Source organism: Mastigoproctus giganteus, chromosome 11, assembly GCF_048544385.1.
Source record: "Mastigoproctus giganteus isolate SK-2022 chromosome 11, ASM4854438v1, whole genome shotgun sequence".
NCBI classification, from domain to species: domain Eukaryota; kingdom Metazoa; phylum Arthropoda; class Arachnida; order Uropygi; family Thelyphonidae; genus Mastigoproctus; species Mastigoproctus giganteus.
In genome coordinates, this window is record NC_143585.1 from 67,367,276 (window position 1) to 67,388,404 (window position 21,129).

General features: G+C 36.7%; 1 protein-coding gene across 3 annotated transcripts in view; it reads right to left on the reverse strand.

Moving 5' to 3' along the window:
* LOC150078087 (stromal interaction molecule homolog) overlaps positions 1–21,129 on the reverse strand; it is a 298,210-nt gene that overhangs the window by 64,001 nt on the left and 213,080 nt on the right. For all 3 annotated transcript variants that reach the window (XM_090385520.1, XM_090385518.1, XM_090385521.1), the window contains one exon: positions 8,858–9,029. In XM_090385520.1, the coding sequence (XP_090241646.1) occupies positions 8,858–9,029 (172 nt within the window). The remainder of the gene's footprint in view (positions 1–8,857; positions 9,030–21,129) is intronic.

The following is a 21,129-nucleotide window of genomic DNA, read 5'->3' on the forward strand; positions in this document are numbered from 1 at the left end:
TATGGCCTTAGTTGCTAATGCTCCTAAAAACCAAATAACAAACAAACCTTACATTTTGAGAGTACAGCTCTAAAAAGGTGTTTGCAGGCTGGCTGCTAGATAGTCCACCAGAACAAACCTATTGGTAATGCTCTAGGAGGCTTCTGGATCAGCTAGTGTATAATCTCACTGCCTCTATAGCCTCTATACTCTTCCAGATAGTGATTGGAGGGAGTTTATGTAGTTCTTGCCTGCATTTTCTTACTACTGAATACATCTTGAATAGCCAAACTAATAAAATAAACCTATCCACAAAAAGATCTAAACCTCCCAAACACTACCTTGTTCGTTTCACAAATATATGTTGTCTCTGTTCCAACCTCGATGACATCCATTTCCACTTACAATCTGCGTAACCCCACATACTTTTCCTGACAGAATCCCAATTATCAGATGATTCAATCATTGCTCATCTCAGTTGTCCTAATTATTCACTTCAAAGGTGGTAGGTTGTTTGTTTGTTATTTGATTTTTAGGAGCATTAGCAACTAAGGCCATATCGCTCCGGGAATATGCGGTAGTCATTCCCTTGACCTTTCCGCATCCTCCATATTTGGTGGTGATGGGCTCAAACCCCCGGTCTAATCAAGAAGCATGTGCTACGCACTGCTGATCCTTCCCACCTGGTTACGGAGGTGCCAAGTGGTAGGTACTTGTGTTCACAAGTACCTACCACTTGGCGCCTCCGTAACCAGGTGGGAATAATGTTCACAACTCCAGCTGGCTTACGTTTTCTAGTCACCGGACCCTGCTGGTCGAGATGCTGATGCTGATATTCCCTGTCAGAGACTTAGTAATTTGGAATCCCCTCTTTTCGATCTTCTCTGGCTTAAAATCACTCTATCCCATTCTGTCAAATTTATCTCTTGACTCCATCATTATCCAAACTACATAATCACTTGGAACTCTTTGACTTCCTCTCTTTAAAACTTTACTTTCTTCATTCCAATTTTCCGAACAATGAGGTAATTTTCCTTGGTGATTATAATGTTCACAACTCCAGCTGGCTTACGTTTTCTAGTCACCGGACCCTGCTGGTCGAGATGCTGAGGCTTTTGCAATTACTAATCACCTAGCACAAATTGTTCATTTACCTTTCAGAATACATGACAATCCTAACCACACAGCCAACAACGCTTGATCTTTTCTCACAAACAAACCTTCTAAACACACAGCTGAGGTGAGTAGTCCTCTAGGAATCTCAGATCACAACTTGGTGATGGTCTCTTCTCCAATCGAGCCTTTCTCTTGTGGCTATTCTCAACCTCATGTTGTTTGGCATTATAAGAATGAAAAATGGAATGATCTGCAACATTTCTTTTCTTCTTTTCATGGTCAGATTACTGTTTCAAATCTTCTGATGTCAGCATTTGCTCAGATCACACACTGCCTTAAATCTCATCCTTTATCTAAACCTTGGTTTTACAATAAGTGCACTGAGGTTGTTCAAGATAAGAACATTGCACTTCACAATTTGCTTGCATCCAAATCTCCAGGTTCGTTTTTCTGGCTACACCAAAGCTCGATACAACTGTAAAGCAATTTTTAATTAGTCCAAACTAGATTTTGACTACTATTTGTACAAGAAAACTTGCTTCTTGTACAAATAGTAGTCAAGTATTCTGGTCTCTTGCAAAAGCTATTGGCCCTAATTTTGCCCATCTCTATTTCCAACTCCATTAAAACTGGATGGTTCTACTGTCATCAGCTTAAGATAATGCTGACCTGCTAGCATCCTATTTTTCTTCTAACTCGTGTACTGATTACCTTAGTAAACTACCTCCTATAACATTCCCAGCATTTTCCAGTTCAATGTACTCCTGTGCTCTTCGGTTAAAAGGATTTTGAACAGTTTTGATGCAAAGAAAGAATCGGGTAATGATGTTATTTCTCCATTTGCTCTCAAAACCTCTGCTCCTGAGCTTATACCTGTTCTGTGTTGCCTTTTCACACTTTCTTATTACACCTGCTTTTTCCCTTCTGCTTGGAAATTTGCACATATCCAGCCAGTTACCTAAAAAGGGGAACAAATCCCTCCCATCCAATTATCATCCCATTGCACTTACTTCTACTCTTTCTAAAGTAATGGAGAAATCTATTAACCACCAACTCCTAAACTACCTAAAAACCTTCCATCTAATCAATGATTGCCAGTATGGATTCCATCAGTGTTGATCCACTGGAAATATACTAACTTATGCTACTCAAATATGGACAAATTCAATTTGATAGTATGAACCAGAGCTGTAATGCTCAATAATGGACAAATTCAATGGAAAAATTCAGTGAAACTCAAGCAGTTTCTCTTGACAGTTTAAAGGCAAAAGATCACATCTGGCATAAAGGTCTTTTAAATAAGCTTCCATTGCATGGTTGTCAACTGTTTTTGTAATTGGGTATCCAGTTTTCTCTCTGACTGTGAGTTATGGCAGATGGTGCTCTAACTTCTCCACTAATGTAGGTGTTCCCCAGTGTTCAGTTATTTCTTTCACTCTTTCCCTCTTGTATATTAATGACCTTCTTCCATTGATCGGAAATCCTATCTACAGTTTTGCTGATGATAGCACATTGCATTCCACCTTCCAGTTTGAGAAACCTTGCCCTGCAAAAACAGCTTCAACTTCTGAAATGTCCATTATCAATTCCTAAAATGCTGATCTCCAGGTAATTCTCCAATTGGGCATAGATAACTTAGTTGATTTCAATCCTTCTAACACTCTGTCCTATCTTATATTTTGCAAAAAAGATTCTGCTGGTCCTATTCTTATCTTCAATGACACTCAGATTTCTAAACATGATCGCATATCTCTATTAGGAATTACAATGACTTCTATTCTCTCTCTTGGCATAAGCACATCACAAATATTGCTTCCTCTTTATCTAAAAAAATTGGGTTTTCTCTTTCGCTTCTAAGCTGTTCACTGTACAAATCACAAATCCACCCTATCTAGATTCCATCTAAAAGAGGATAGTTAGATTAATTAATGAATAGTCTCTAATGCAGTCTCTCCACTCTGTCTCACAGTTGTTCTGTTTCTACTGCATGCCTTTCTATAGATATTTCCATGGACACTGTTCTTCTGAATTGGATTCTATAATTCCCACTCTCTCTCTCTCTCTCTCTCTCTCTCTCTCTCTCTCTCTCTCTCTCTCTCTCTCTCTCTCTCTAAACCAGTCCAAAGATATGTCATGACCACCAGTCAGCATCCTTTTACCGTCCAAGTTCAAACTCACAGAACCAAGTTATCTTCTTTCTCATTTATTCCTTCAACTTTCATTTTCTGGAACAACCTCCCTTCATACATACTTCCCAAAAATTTCAAGTCTAATTTCAATAAGTATTTTCTTCCATCTCCCAACCTTCAACCCATGCATGGTACTAAGTACTTTGGTTATAATACCTTTCCATGCTTTGGGTTTTCATAAAAAAAAGCTCATGGAGTTTTTTCTTGATATACAGAAATTTTGCTAGAAGGGACAAGGAAGTGATTATCCTGTTATATAAGACAATGATTAGGCCACATCTTTAGTACTGCATACAGATCTGGGGCAGAGAAGGGCAACAAGATCAGTGAAGGGAATGAACAGGTGGTCTTATCAAGATAGGCTTCAGTTCTGCAAGTTTCAGTGTCTTGAACCTAGGTACCTGCAAAGTGATCTAATCAAGGTTTTTAATGCTTCGATTGGATTGGGCAAGCTCAATGCTGATGGCATTCTTCCTCTTGCTCAGAATACACACAGGGGGCATAAATTCAAATCGAGGAAGGATGGTTGCAGGATAGGTGTGAGGAGGTTTGCCTTAAGCCAGAAGTTGTTAAATGTTGGAACAAACTTCCATCTGGTGTTGGAAGTTAGAAAGAAAAAAAAATCAAGGAAGAACTTGACAAATTATTAGAGGGGTGGAGAAGTGATTTGGAAGGGTGGTTTTTTTTTTTTTTTTTTTTTTTGTTAAGGCTTCATAAACTTGCTTCCTTGCATCATACGCTGGTAATAATAATAAAAATATGATAAGTGTTTAAGAAAACATGAGAAAATCTGTTATGCACTCACTTCTAATATCTAACAACTTTATTGCAATCAGAAAACAGGATAATGAAATAAATACAATTGATGTAGTATCTTAAATACGAATGTTACAAAATAAACAGAATTTATAATTTTCATTTATGCACTTTTAAACCCGTGATTTAGCTGTAATTTTATTATTATTCTTAAAGAGGAAACAACAGCATTAACCGATACCTCCTAGCATCTCCTTACCAATTTTCAGCTTTCTGACATTGTTATTTTTACAGTAATTACTTCAAATTTTGTGTGCCAACACATTTTCAATTTTTTTCCATCCCAATGAAATTTATTTTAAAATATACTATGTGTAATGCTAAAGGTAATACAATGGAAAATAGAAAGGCATGTGTAATACAATGGAAATAGAAAGACAAGTTAAGTTGCAATTCTTTAGTCATACTTTCCCACATTCCATTCAGATAAACTTATTTCCATAACTTCAGAAAAAAAAAAAAAAAAAGGAAAACACAACATAGCATAAATTGACTGGGAGATACTCCGATAAAAGGTGCACCCAGTACACTTCAACAATTGGATGTAAGTGATGTGGCTAATTTTAAATTTTTATTTTTCAATAATTATATTCCTTAGGCTTAAGAGAACATGTTATTCTATTTATTTATAGCCAAACTTCTCCAATAGCAAAGCAATTGATGATGTAAATCGAAAGTCAAACAACCAATGAATAAAACAATTATTATTGGCATTGTTTTAATACATTTTTATTTTAATTTTTAAATTTAATTCATCACATATGGCATGACATTCATCAGAGGATTAACCTAATCTAATGCAGTTTTCAAATGAAACAGCAAAAGTGAAAGCGAGAGAGATGGAGATGACTCTCTCACATAACAGTTATTTTGATTTTTTTTTAGGAGCATTAGTAACTAAGGCCATATTGCTCCGCGGATATGTGGTGATCATTCCCTGACCTTTCTGCATCCTCCATATTTGGTGGTCACAGGCTCGAACTCCGGTCTAATCAAGAAGCGTGTGCTACGCACTGCTACTCCTGCCCACCTGGCTATGGAGGCACCTCTCACACAACAGTAGCATGCATCAAGATTTCAAACAAGAGAGCATCTTCTTACCTGTTCCCAGAGCAGACCATGGTTTTTAAAACAAATCAAGACAGTGGAAGAATCCAAATGATATATATAAATATACCTTTTTCAAAATTAATTTTCTGAAAATTAAGACCTTCTCTATAGCCCCACAACTTAAATGATGGCCTTCCACAGACCAGATCTGGTCTGTGGAAGGCCATCGTTTAAATTGTTGAATTGACCCAGATCTGGTCATTACTTTATTATTAGGGGTGTAACAACATTAAGCTCAAGTCATGATAAATAACATTAAGTTATACTAGTGCTCTTTTAATGCTGACACCCCTAAAAATAAACTGGCACAATTTTGGATCTGTGCAAGGGCCACCATTCAAGTTGCCAAGTTATAACAGATAATCTTATACCACAGTTTACTTTAAAATATCATATCATATGTTAACTAGGTTTTAAAAACAGCTTTGCATACTATTTAATTAACAGCATATCAATTTCTAGTACAAAACATTTATATGCCTTTTATTTTAATAATTAAAAAAATAGTGTACATGTTTTACTAGCTCTGTAATTCTGATTAGTGATCAATACTTTCTCAATACACCTTATATATACTCTTTCTGTTCTTCACCACCTTGATTGCAGTATCCCCCAATCGTTATGTTCTTCTGGGATTACTGCTAGTTCATATGAAGTACCTTGCATTATTCAGCCTTGTAAGCATGGCATCTGTTCCAGGGAAAATAATGGAGTCAGTGGTTAAAGAAGTAATGCAGGATCATTTTGCCAGGAATGAAGCTGTACAGCAATCACAGCATGGGTATTTTAAGGAGAGACCTTATCTGATTAGCTACTATGATGCAGTAACAAATGTACTGGATGCAAAAAAATAATTTTAACATAAATAAAAATAAATTTTCTGTTTATACTGTGGTATGACCGCAAAGACATCATATACTAAGATTTCAGTAAAGCTTTTGGCACTGTTCCACATGAAAGATGCTATACAAATTGGAACAGTGTAGCTACTTATAGAGGAATGGTTGGTTGAGTTCCAGAAGACAGAGGGTGGTTATTAATGGAAGCTGCTCTTCTTGGACCATCATTACTGGTGATGTTCCTCAGAGTTTAGTGAGGGGGGGCCTAACTGTTTTCAATATTTATTAATGATGTTGATAAAGGTGTATCGCACTCAATATGAGTTTGCTTGCAACAAGACCTAGAAAAATTGACATACATACTGAGAAGTGGCAACTGAGGTTTAACATTGGTCATTAGTTTATTTTTATTTAACTTAGTATCTGAAAGAGGTGTATCCTGCAGGGGAGTGGTAGTGATCCCCCTTTGCAATTTATGTTGTAAGGACTGGAGAAAATGTTTAATGAAGTCTCTCCTCTTCTGGTGTTACTCTACTGCTAGAATTTTAGGAGCTTGCAAGTTGAAGTTGATAAATGCACAGTACTGCATATGGGTAGCAATAAACTCAGAATTACATACCACTCGTAAAGTTCTCGACTTTACGAGTTAATTCGTTCCTAGCACGCGCTCATAAAGTGAAAACTCGTAAAGCGGGAATTCATTTCCCATAGACATAATGTTAAAAATAGTGGTTACATTACCAACAATGAAATTAGTTAGCTAATTAGTTTATGTTTAAACAATGATTAATTTATCTAAAGAAATGAAATCGTAGCCTGTAAAATCAAGCAAATTATAATAATAGAGAAATTATTTATGACTTACAAATGTTAAAGAATGTTTATTCTTCATCATCATCGACTAAATGCACACTCATTGATCACTCATTATTGGCTCGGCACTCGTTGGTTTGTTGCATAAGGATTTGTCTTCTTCAGAAATACTTCAAGAGGCGTTTGTTTCAAGATAATCTTCTCTTTTAATTATAAATTTCGCGATTGCATGCATAAGCATTTTTTAACAGCACACACAAATTGCAACTAACATGATTCGCGTGGAGTAACAAGTTTACGAAGCTTAAAAAAAAAAAAAAAGGAATGAAGAGAAGATTCTGAAAATTTATTTGTTTTTTATATGATTGAAGATTTCAGTAAAGGGAAACACATTTCAAAATAATAAAGTAAAAACCCACACGTAAAAATCCAGCTATCGGTATTATCGCAAATGTAATAAGATTGAGTTTATTGTCTGTTTATAATTAGATGCACTAACAGAAAAGCCCAATAAACCGGAAAGTGCAAATTGTTTTATGGCAGTGACCTCCAGAAATGCGCTTTAGTAAAATATCACAAAGGCGTTCAAAAAGTGATTCTTATAAAGGAACATGTGATAACAATGAAAGTGTAGTGCATTTTAATGATTTGAATTAGTAACTGATACAATTTACAAACCACATTCAAGACCTTTTATATGGCCTTAAGGTCACGCTCGTGACCTTAAAAATGAAATTTTAGAGAGATAAATAGCTTAGTTATACAACGAAAATTTCAACTTCCAAGATCTTGAAACGAATTACCAAAAAACAATGTGTTAATGGGTTCACATTACGATATTTTCATGATACGATGGTGTCTCTGGAACTGATTAATATCGTAAAGCGGGGTACACTGTATTGTATAGCTATGCGTGGTTTGGATGCGGTATTTATGAATGTTTAACATTCATGTTTTGCAATTAATGTTCGTATTTTCGATTTTGTTGATACTTGATACTTGGGGGGAAAAAACTCGCAAACGCGGAAACTCAAAGCAAAAACTCATAAAGCAAGAACTGCCTATACATGCATTTTTCCAACACATTTTCAATTAGCGAGCTAGTACTGTTCATGGGACTCTGTCAATGATACGCATGCATTTTTCCAGCAGTGAGGAGGTGGTTGCTATCCCATTGTATGAAGCAATGGTTAGGCTGTATTTTGAGTAATGCATGCAAGTCTGGAAGCTTCATTTTAGGATGTGGATCTATTGGAACAGGTGCAGAGAAGAGCAACAAAATTAGTCAGGAGCACAAAATAATATGCTTACTAGAAAGACTTCAGTTCTATAAATTACAGCACTTGGAAACTAGATACCTATGAGGAGACCTAACTGAGGTGTTTAAGGCTTTAAATGGATTGAATTTTAATGGTTTCTTTACTCTTTCTCAGACAATGTATATAAGGGGGATATAAACTTAAATTGAAAAAGGATGATTGGAGGATACATGAATGAAAATTTACTTTCAGCACCACAGAGTAATATTGTTAGGACAAACACTCCCTCTAATGTCATGGAGGATAGTTTGAATAATTTAAGGAAGCATTATACGGATTGTTAGAAGAGATGGACAAGTGGGAAGGTTTTTTTTTTTTTTTTTTGCTGATGCTGTATGGGCTTGCCTCCTTACATCATTTTATATTACTAATACTAAAGCAAACTCCCATGCAGAAAACAACCTAAAGTTGCTTTACATGCTATATCAAGTTTCAGGAGTTTATCAAAATGGAGGGGGGGGGGGAGATCTTTCAATAACAAACTGCAAATATAAGCTGTTTTTTGAAATTCTTCAGAGAAAAATCTCAAAACATATGCTATTCTATAACAGATTAGTAAAAAGAATGTTCTGTCTATAAAAAATTTAACATACAAGTTTTTTCAATGGGTCCTGAAGAAACAAATGAACTCTTTTATTCTGAATGGTTTCTAGACATATAAAGAAACATAACTTACTCTCTCTGTAACCCCAACAGAGCTTCTTCTGCATTCTGCAAACTTTCCATATCTCTCATCATCTTGCGGAGATGAGTCTGAGAATATTTGTGCTGAACATAAGCAAACCAACATCCTCCAATAGCTATTACAAGTGACATTACTAACAGAACATCTTTTAAATAATTGTGATCTGAAAAGAAATAATTAACACTGATTACAACATGGTAAAGTTATCACTGAAAATTTTAGTTAACTCACTTTCACATAAAAATTACTAATTAAAAATCTTAGAAATTATCAAAAGATATGACAATTACACATTATCAGTTTAAAACCATTAAAGCAGGTAAGGTATTGTATGAAATGTGTTAAATTTCAGGTGCATTAATTTTTTTGCTTATTTTATTAATGATATTTTGTAATTCTTCATTTGTTTATGAATAAACTTTTTTTTCCATGTGAAATTTATGAAAAATTAATAATTATAATATTAATAGTATTCTGTAATTATCTTTATTTGTTACATAATGTATTCTAAACAAATGCATTATGAACTTTTAAAATGAAAATCCTTTTGATGTAACCCAAGATATCTCAAAAGAAATAAATAATAAAAAAAAAAAAACCATAAGATATGTATTAAAAAAAAAGAAAGACAATTCCTACAGCAGACATCACATTTTAATAAAATTTTAAGCGGTCCAAATGTTTATAAAAGAACCTAATAAAAAATATAAATATCCATTGTTGGGAGTGACATTATTCCATATGGATGCATAGATATCAGACACACATGCTGAATAAACAGGTACTCACATTAGCAAACCTCCTAAAAGTAACAAAAGCATAAAATATCTTAAAAATCACTAAATTTAAAATTAAGTAACTCTGACTCTGCTAAATAAATAAATTTTACCAGGTAACATTACCAATTTTTATTATAATTTACCCTAACTCATGCTGGCAAAATACAATCCTTTATTAACTGGATTACACAATTACATGATGGTATTATTTAAAGTTATATCCAAATGTAATTTGACAATCAGAAAAGCATGCTTCTAATTTAGACAAAAAAGTGGCCACTTTATACACTGAGATAATTTTATAGTATTTAAGGTCTAAGGCGCATTTAGGGCTAGAGCCTCAAGCTGCGAACAAATTTAGACTATGTATATAAAGTGCTTAGCATCATAATACACAGCCATTTCTGAATAAACAGAAAATTTTTAAGGTGGCATCGTTTTAGGTTATATCTCATATTGTGAATGCCTTCACAACGAGTTGCCATGATATTGCACTACTTCGAATAAGTAACGCTTCACCTAAGGAGAAGACTAGTGTTACTTATTCTCAGATAGGTACCACCACCCAGACAGCACTGTTTCAGGGCTATTTGGCCCTTCGTCAGTGAGTGGGTAGGTACCCAAGTGATGCAATGATGGCAAAAACAGTTATGAAGTATAACTCCACAATATAAGAGATGCCTGATGGTGTATGATGTATTTAGACTAAGGCGCATTTAGGGCTAGAGCCTCAAGCTGCGAACAAATTTAGACTATGTATATAAAGTGCTTAGCATCATAATACACAGCCATTCACAATGTGAAGGCATTCACAATATGAGATATAACCTAAAACGATGCCACCTTAAAAATTTTCTGTTTATTCAGAAATGGCTGTGTATTATGATGCTAAGCACTTTATATACATAGTCTAAATTTGTTCGCAGCTTGAGGCTCTAGCCCTAAATGCGCCTTAGTCTAAATACATCATACACCATCAGGCATCTCTCATATTGTGGAGTTATACTTCATAACTGTTTTTGCCATCATTGCATCACTTGGGTACCTACCCACTCACTGATGAAGGGCCAAATAGCCCTGAAACAGTGCTTCTAGGGGGAGCTTGATGATGTCCGGAGTTTCCGAGAATAGGTAACAACAGCCTTCTCCACTGGGGAAGCGTTGCCTATTCGAGGAGTTTATGAGTTTTTGAGTGGTGTGAGTTGAAGGAGTTACTGTCCCTTTCATTCTTCTACACTGTTTCTTTTCCTCTTCCACTCCTACTATAACTTTCCCTCTCCCTTTTTTGCTTTTCTAAGTCTAATAGGGACAAGTGGATATTCGAGTAGCTATTCACATACATACATCAAATAGCCCTGAAACAGTGCTGTCTGGGTGGTGGTACCTATCTGAGAATAAGTAACACTAGTCTTCTCCTTAGGTGAAGCGTTACTTATTCGAAGTAGTGCAATATCATGGCAACTCGTTGTGAAGGCATTCACAATATGAGATATAACCTAAAACGATGCCACCTTAAAAATTTTCTGTTTATTCAGAAATGGCTGTGTATTATGATGCTAAGCACTTTATATACATAGTCTAAATTTGTTCGCAGCTTGAGGCTCTAGCCCTAAATGCGCCTTAGTCTAAATACATCATACACCATCAGGCATCTCTCATATTGTGGAGTTATACTTCATAACTGTTTTTGCCATCATTGCATCACTTGGGTACCTACCCACTCACTGACGAAGGGCCAAATAGCCCTGAAACAGTGCTGTCTGGGTGGTGGTACCTATCTGAGAATAAGTAACACTAGTCTTCTCCTTAGGTGAAGCGTTACTTATTCAAAGTAGTGCAATATCATGGCAACTCGTTGTGAAGGCATTCACAATATGAGATATAACCTAAAACGATGCCACCTTAAAAATTTTCTGTTTATTCAGAAATGGCTGTGTATTATGATGCTAAGCACTTTATATACATAGTCTAAATTTGTTCGCAGCTTGAGGCTCTAGCCCTAAATGCGCCTTAGTCTAAATACATCATACACCATCAGGCATCTCTCATATTGTGGAGTTATACTTCATAACTGTTTTTGCCATCATTGCATCACTTGGGTACCTACCCACTCACTGACGAAGGGCCAAATAGCCCTGAAACAGTGCTGTCTGGGTGGTGGTACCTATCTGAGAATAAGTAACACTAGTCTTCTCCTTAGGTGAAGCGTTACTTATTCGAAGTAGTGCAATATCATGGCAACTCGTTGTGAAGGCATTCACAATATGAGATATAACCTAAAACGATGCCACCTTAAAAATTTTCTGTTTATTCAGAAATGGCTGTGTATTATGATGCTAAGCACTTTATATACATAGTCTAAATTTGTTCGCAGCTTGAGGCTCTAGCCCTAAATGCGCCTTAGTCTAAATACATCATACACCATCAGGCATCTCTCATATTGTGGAGTTATACTTCATAACTGTTTTTGCCATCATTGCATCACTTGGGTACCTACCCACTCACTGACGAAGGGCCAAATAGCCCTGAAACAGTGCTGTCTGGGTGGTGGTACCTATCTGAGAATAAGTAACACTAGTCTTCTCCTTAGGTGAAGCGTTACTTATTCGAAGTAGTGCAATATCATGGCAACTCGTTGTGAAGGCATTCACAATATGAGATATAACCTAAAACGATGCCACCTTAAAAATTTTCTGTTTATTCAGAAATGGCTGTGTATTATGATGCTAAGCACTTTATATACATAGTCTAAATTTGTTCGCAGCTTGAGGCTCTAGCCCTAAATGCGCCTTAGTCTAAATACATCATACACCATCAGGCATCTCTCATATTGTGGAGTTATACTTCATAACTGTTTTTGCCATCATTGCATCACTTGGGTACCTACCCACTCACTGACGAAGGGCCAAATAGCCCTGAAACAGTGCTGTCTGGGTGGTGGTACCTATCTGAGAATAAGTAACACTAGTCTTCTCCTTAGGTGAAGCGTTACTTATTCGAAGTAGTGCAATATCATGGCAACTCGTTGTGAAGGCATTCACAATATGAGATATAACCTAAAACGATGCCACCTTAAAAATTTTCTGTTTATTCAGAAATGGCTGTGTATTATGATGCTAAGCACTTTATATACATAGTATTTAAGGTCTTAAAGCATTTAAAAATAGTTTACATTAACAGGATTTTGTATCAGAAATTAATATTCAAAGGCAGGTCACACTTGAAAACATTCTCCACATAATCAGAGTGATATAACACTTTACTGCATACAGGTAAACTAATTAATTAATAGCATCTTGTACAATCAGACTGAAAAACATATTAATAAGCTATACACCATATATACATATCTTGGAGACTTTATCAGTAGTATGAGAAAATTAAACTATTTACAACAATTTTTTTTTAAAATTTGAAGTTACATGACATATATACAGTATATATAAAATTTGCTAATGAATATTTACAATGCTCACAAAACTATGGAGCTATGCTGAAATCAACAGGTAATAACAGCAGATGATAAGAAATTCTGTGAGACAAAGTACTGTCCTTGTATTGTCCACACAAGGTATATTTTTCCAAAATGATCAAAAGTACATGCTGGTAATAAACTTGCACTAATCAACAAATCAAGATGTAGTGTGAAGTGCCTTTTACGATCCTTCATTTAATGTCACTAAATAGTGCCTTTCAAAAATTGCATAACGGCATAGTTTATTTGCCAAGGTAAATTGTCCTTGGTCCGAAGATCACCTGGTGGCTACCAGTTTCAGGATCACACTGGAAGGACATTAGAGGGAGGCTGTTGTCTAATTAGTGAAGCTCTTTTCAGCTAATCTGTCAGGCCTGCAAACTCCAGGGGACTCCTGTTGTTGATACTGAAATTATGATTGTAGGGAGTGAGAAGAAAATAAGTGGTGGTAAAACCAGAGGACACGTGGTGAAGGAAAGGGGAGATTGGAAGGGAGAATGAAAAGAGCAGAGAGAGAGAAGCTAAATGAGGGAGAAATCACTGGGTATGTGTAAGAGGTGTAACCAGTGGGGATATGGTAGCCCTCCCCCATTTCTATTTATGTTGGAAGGACTGGAGCAAATCTTCAATGAAGTTCTCTTCTTCTGGCATTTTTCTACTGCTTGAATTTTTGGATCTTTCAGGTTGAAGCGGCCTTCAGATGTGATATGTATCAGTAAATTAAATTCTTAAAGTGGAAATGAACAAACTGATAAATTATGACATTAATTAGTTCTTTAAAGGCTACAGCAAAATGATTTACTCAAACTAAATTAATTCAAGTACACAATATTTAACATTTCAGAATTTCTCTGGGCACCATTTTAAGACAGATAACAATATTGGGGTCTCAGCAAATAAATGTGTAAGGCATCCTAATTACAGTTTTACTTTCTCCGACTTCGACATTATATGTCTTGAAAAACAGAGCCCAAAGAGGTTCTAAACCGTTACGTTGACTACTGTGTACATGAATTAGCATTAGCAAGGGCAAATGATGCAAGAAAGCAAGCTTATATAACATCAGCCAAAAAAAAAAACAAACACACCGTTCTCATTTCACCCATCCACTCACTCCAAATGTTTGTCTAGTTCTGCCTTGAATCTGTTTAAGCTATCAACTTCTACAACGACAGATAGAAGTTTGTTCCAGCAATCAACAACCCGCAGGCTAAAGGCAAACTTCCGCACATCTACCCTACAACTGTCTTTCCTCAATTTGAATTTATGCCCTCTCAGTCGTTTATTCTGAGCAAGAGAAAGAATCCCATCAGCATTGAGCATGCTCAAACCATTCAAGGCTTTGTACACCTCAATCAGGTCACCTCACAGGCACCTAGTCTCCAGACACTATAATTTGCAAAACGTAGCCTTTCTTCATAAGAGCAACCCTTTGTGCCATTCACTAATCTTGTTGCCCTTCTCTGAACTCGTTCCAACAGCTCTACATTCTTCTTAAAATGAGGCCTCCAGACCTGTATACAGTACTCAAGGTGTGGCCTGACCATTGCCTTATAAAGGGGATACTCACCTCCTTATCCCTGCTAGAAAAATTCCTGTATATCATTGACAAGACACCATGAGCTACTCTTGCAGACCATCTGCACTGCTCAGAAAACTTCATATCTGCCTGCACAATTACCCACAGGTCCTTTTCACTCTCTGCCACTGTCAGCGTAGTACCACACAGTTGATACGTTACTCTGGGTTTAGTGCTTCCCATATGCAGTACTTTACATTTGTTAATATTAAACTTCAGTTGCCACCTCACAGCCCATCCACTCAACTTTTCTAGATCCTGATGCAGCAGTGTACTGTCATTAGTGTCATTAACAACCCTGCCGACATTCATATCGTCTGCATAAAGCCTGATATATATTTTTTTACCATCATCAATATCATTAATGAATGCAGAAAACAACAATGGACCCAACATTGAACTCTAGGGGACTCCACTAATAACATTAGTCCATGAAGAGCAGTGTCCACTGATTATCACGCTCTGTTTTCTCCCAGTCAACTATCCCATTATCCATAGCAGCAATTTGCCTCCAATGCCACACTGCTCCAATTTGTGCAGTAATCTTCCATGTGAAACAGTATCAAAAGCCTTTCTAAGATCCAAATATATGATATCAAAATTATTCTTTGCATCCAGTTCCTTTGTGACTACATCATAGTATCCAATCAAAATAGTCAGACAAGCCTTCCCCTTAACAAACCCATGCTGTGTCTGAGCTATAACTGAAGTCTTGTCTAGATGATCCTGCAATGTTTCTTTAACCGGTGCCTCCATTAATTTCCCTGGAACAGAAGTTAAACTAACATGTTTTTTTTTTTGCATCCTTTGCCAAAGATTTCTCGTAATTTTCCTTTGCCTGCGTAACCTCCTTTGTGACTTGGTTACAGACCAGCTTATATCTATCGTAGGCTTCCATGTTACCCATTAATTTATATGTATCCCATGCATTTTTCTTCTCTGCCATATGTCTCATTAGTTCATCTGATATCCATTTAGGCCTAAACCTTGAACAATATTTCTTAGTTGGTATGTAAAGCCTAGTAGCTTCCAAGATAAATTCTTTTAATGCTTCCCATTTTGAATTTGCTGTTGGTAACATCATCAGTTGGTCTCACTGTATAGAATTTAAATACTGTCTTAGACCATTGTAGTTGCCTTTATGAAAATAAAAACCCTTGCCTTTACCCCTGATGGCAGTTACATCTTTAAATAATTCCCACATCAGTGCATTGTGATCACTGTCACCCAGTGGTTCCTTTATCTGCAAATTCTTAAAGCATGAATATTCACTGCTGATAATCAGATCAAGAGTATTACTCCCTTTGGTTGCCTCTCGAACGTGTTGCTGTAGAAAACAGTCTTCCAATAAATCCACAAAAATCTTGCTAGTGTGGGAGTGACCAATGCACAAGTTCCAGTCAATATCTGGAAAGTTAAAATCCCACATAAGACATTCTGATTTAATGGCCAACTCTTATTTCTCTGCACAATTGCTCATTATACTCATCAGATTCATTAGGCCTATAACATACACCTACTCTCATTTTTCCTTTTCCAGTGCTTATGTCACACAAAACAGACTCAACATTGCATTATCCACCAACGTGAATTGGATGCACTTCCTTAGATTTTATGTGTTTCCTAACTAACAGCATATCTTAGTGATAGATGACTCTCATCAACTGGTGCATTACCACCACTTTGCTTATTGGAGGCCTGAAGTGGTGAAACCCATGTTTAGTCTCTAGAGCAAAGTTTCTGGCATCCCCCCCCAATACTTCTCCTTCAACCCATGCACGGTACTAAGTACTATAGGTTTTTATACCTTTCTTGTTTGGGGATTTCATAAAAAAAAAAAATAAATAAATAAATAACCCCTCCTCCCTTTCTGCCCTGTCTATCCTTTCTATACACACTGTACTCCCCAATTCTGCACTGCTTATGTCTGTGTGACGCCACGTCTCTGATATCCCAACAATATCTGCCTTTGATGTCTTCACTAACACTTCAAACTCATCAAATTTGTTAACTATACTCCTAGCATTGGTGTACATGCAAGTATACGTGCACCTGTTTCTACTCTTAGTTACCCTAACATAGCCCATGTATTTACTTGTTCCACTACTTGTTGGAAAGCAAGGCAATCCCCATTGCCTTGCTTTCCAAGCTGCTGTTCAATTGCATTTCAATAGAAGCAATGTAAGAATCACTTTCACCTCTGCCAGTGACTACTGTTAATCTATTAGTCATGTATTCTCACCACGCTAGCAGTTTTCCGACCCACCTAATTCTGCCTCGATAGCATCAGCAAATATTCTAGCACCCTTTCTATTTAAGTGTATCCCATCCCTGTAGAAGGAGTCTCTCCTGTTAACAAGCACAGACCAGGCTGAGCAAAATTCTATCCCTTGAGCCTTGCACAATCTCTCCAGGGCTGAATTGATCGACAAGGCTCTCATCATATACTATCTCCTATCATGTCTGGGCAGAATTGCAGACAATTTCAAATTCAACCCTAACTCATGGCTTTTTTTCAACATTGACCTGTACTTGTTAAGTAATTCCGCTGGTCTCCTACTCTTAATATCATTAGTGCCAACGTGTACAACAATATCACCCTTTGTGCCCTTAAAAGATTGGTTTGGTTTTTTTTTTAAGGAGCATTAGCAACTAAGGCCATATTGCTCCGGGATATGCGGTGGTCATTCCTTGACCTTTCCGCATACTCCGTATTTGGTGGTGACGGGCTCGAACCCCGGTCTAATCAAGAAGCATGTGCTACGCACTGCTGCTCCTTCCCACCTGGCTACGGAGGCGCCCCCTTAAAAGATGATATCTGCTCTACAATGTCATCAACCTTTGCCCCTGGCAGACATATCCTGGTCCTGTTCCATCTATCCTTTTTGCACAATATGTTTCCTGTTTCCCTGACAATAAAGTCACAGACAACAATTATTATTACTATTATTAGCTATATGGTGCAAGGAATCCTGAGGCTTATGCTGCACCAGCCAAAAAAAAAACAATTTCTGAATTACTCAGAGAGAGAGAGAGAGAGAGAGAGAGAGAGAGAGAGAGAGAGAGAGAGAGAGAGAGAGAGAGAACAAGAGTCAGAAGTAGAAGGGAATCATCAAGAAAGAGAAGAATGATGATATCCATCTCAGGACCCTGGGTGTGCCCGACCCATACTCACCAGATGTGAGCCCCTGGGGTTAAATTAGTTCCTTTGGGACCAGCGCATTCTGCATTGGGGGTTGCCGCTGTTTTGCATGATGTTCAAGTGCAAGCTCTCACATTGATGTGGGCAGCTGAGAGCTTGATGGGCCCCTCAATTTAAATTCTTCGAGGACATCCACCCTGTGGTGGATGTCCTCTAAAAATTAATTTGGTGGATGTCCTCTAAAATAAAAATCTAAATTTAAATCCTCTAAAAATTAATTTAGTTAGTTTGAGGAATTTTCTTTGTATAACTTTTAAATTTCATTAGAATAATTTGTTAAGCAAAATTTATACAATGGGAATGAAACCATCCAAATTACCCATCATGTTGCAAGTGATGAAAATATTATACATGCCAGAGCCTAGGTGTGTGGCAGAAGATTCAAAATCAACCATGAAAACCTGGTTGATTTGGGGGGGGAGCCATGTTAAATTTCTTTGAAATTGAAAGTAGGACTGACTTACTGAAAGATCATTGAAATGAAATGTCCTCTGTACAGAGAGGTTTAGGGCCCATTGCGTATTTGTGTGTAGAATCTGTGAGAAGGCGTGTTTTGGCATCTGCTAAGGGAATGCTAGTAAACATAAACTCAACATCTAATTTTGATAGAATGTTCCCTTGTAAGATTTTTTTAAATGGGTCTACTTAGTTCTTTACTATGTGGGTGTTTGTTGGAATGGTGTTTGTGTGATATTGCCGAGCCATTTAGCTAGACCTAACCCAGGCTGCATTTTCCCCTCACATTGGTTCTAGCTGGGAGACCATCCTTAGGCTTTTATGCTCCTACAAATGTAAGGGGGTCTCAATTTTTGGGGTTGATGCATTTGTGCATCTTTGCCAATTTTATTGGCCACAAGGAATTCTTTAAGTGTCTACTTCTCTCATTTTTCAAGCTAGTTTGTGGGTTCCTTATTGATCGTGCAGATAAAAGGTTAAGGATTTTTGAATCATAATCAGCTTGGCTTAAAATGACTACACTGGCACCTTTGTCTGCTTTGTTTTGATATATATCGACTTTTCATTATTTGGAAATCTGAGTGGTTGGGTTTCATTATTGGAGCTGAAATCCTTGAGTTTTCTGTATATATGGTTGAAGTTGGTCTGTCCAATGTGTTAAGGTGCCTAAGGCAAGTCTTCAAACTTTCAGGTCTGGATTCATCTACAGTAAGGTGCTCACGTGGGTCAAAAGGTTGAGAAGTAGTGGTATCTTGGGCATGAGAATGAACTACAACCCTGATGTCAGAATGCTGACTTCGACAGCAGAGAACAGTTTGCTGTTGTGGCTGTGAATGAGTTTTCCACAGATAGTGCCATTGTTTGATTGTCTGAAGAAGAGCAGGAACTGTCATGTATGGCCAGGGAGGGGGAGGGGACAGTTAAGAGATGCTACTCTTGTTAGTCTTGTGCCAGAGGCTGTTATTGTGACTGACAAACAGGTAATAAAGTTTCACCACCAACAAAAAAGACCTTCACCAACTATGTGCCTACAAGGCCCATAGTTGGTGAAGGCCTTGTGAGAGAAATGCTGTTGTCAGACTACCAAAGTCACATTCAGATGTGCTTGGCTGAGATCAAGCTTAAACCTGGTGTTTCTTATCATGTGCTGATACATTTTTCAATCTAATCATACAGGAAAACATTAATTAAATGTTTGAGCTCTACACAGTGAAATGTTATTTTTTGATTACCATCTAACCATGCGGGTTAATCAATCTCAAATGGAGACCGACTAACTTAGCCTTTGCCTTAAGTAGTCATGCATCAATATTTATAAAGTTGTAACATTACTATCAATATAGAATTTTTATACTAATTTCCAACTAAATTTCTTTTTTTTCTTTTTTTTTTTTGCCCATCAAATATAATGATTACAAAAATAAAACATATTCAACTACACTTTTTTAAAACTTAAAGCAGCTTCCATAACAATTTAACTAAACAAGAAACAGTTTCACATTACTACAATACACTATTTCTCACTAAACAATGATAACATATCCTCTCTAAAAATAAAATACCATATCTATAACAATTTCTTTTTGCAATTTAGGTGGCAAATTTTCACACTCCAGCTTTTATAAGTTTATAATGCAGTTACAAATACTAATAATACTATAAGTACTGTAACACTACAATTTTATATTCTAAGATAATTGTTTATTTTTTTTTTTTTTAACATCATTCCATCTTATGATGTTCACAATACAACCATTGAATAAACAAAATGATACCTCATATTACAATGTATTGATTCCCTAAAGACAGTGTCATTTAAAAAATATCTTTAAACAAGGCCAATATAAAATGGCACCCACAGAGATATGATCCAACTTCGTAACAGTTTATCTATAAATGCTACTAGACACATTGACTCTGTTGAGCATTGGTATTTATCACCCAATGAATTGTGGGTGTTTTTTTTTTTTTTTTTTTTTTTTAGCCTAATTCATTTATTACACATTTCTTTTTTTAAATTAATACTGTTTAACTAGACTGTCATCAAATTAGCACACATGGTAGCGTAACAAAGTTTCACTGTATCTCCTTTTCTTGTTATTTTTCTACTGCTTCTGGCAGCAAACACATGGATGAACGATGCTCTAATGGCATGTTTGATCATTAGTCATAATCACTGACATTAGCATTAACATTAGTAGAGGCATTTGATGCAATAAAGCAAGCTTATGCAGCATCAGCCAAAAAAAAAAAAAAAAAAAAAAAAAACCACTTCCACTTCACCCCTCTGTTCGTTCAAAATACCTATCCAGCTGAGCCTTAAACTTATTTAGGCTATCAACTTCCACGACAAGGGATGGAAGTCTGTTCCACCAACCAACCACCCGCTGGCTAAAGGCAAATTTCCGCACGTCTATCCTACATCTGTCTTTCCTCAATTTGAATTTATGCCCTCTCAGGTGATTATTCTGAGCGAGAGGAAGAATCCCATCCGCATTGAGCATGCTCAAACCATTCAAGTCTTTATACACCTCTATCAGATCATCTCGCTGGTGCCTAGTTTCCAGACACTGTAATTTGCAAAACTTAAGCCTTTCTTCGTAAGAGCACCCCTTTGTTCCATTCAATAATCTTGTTGCCCTTCTCTGTACTCGTTCCAGCAGCTCTACATCCTTCTTGAAATGAGGCCTCCAGACCTGTATACAGTACTCTAGGTGGGGCCAGACCATTGCCTTATACAAGGGAATAATCACCTCCTTATCCCTGCAAAAA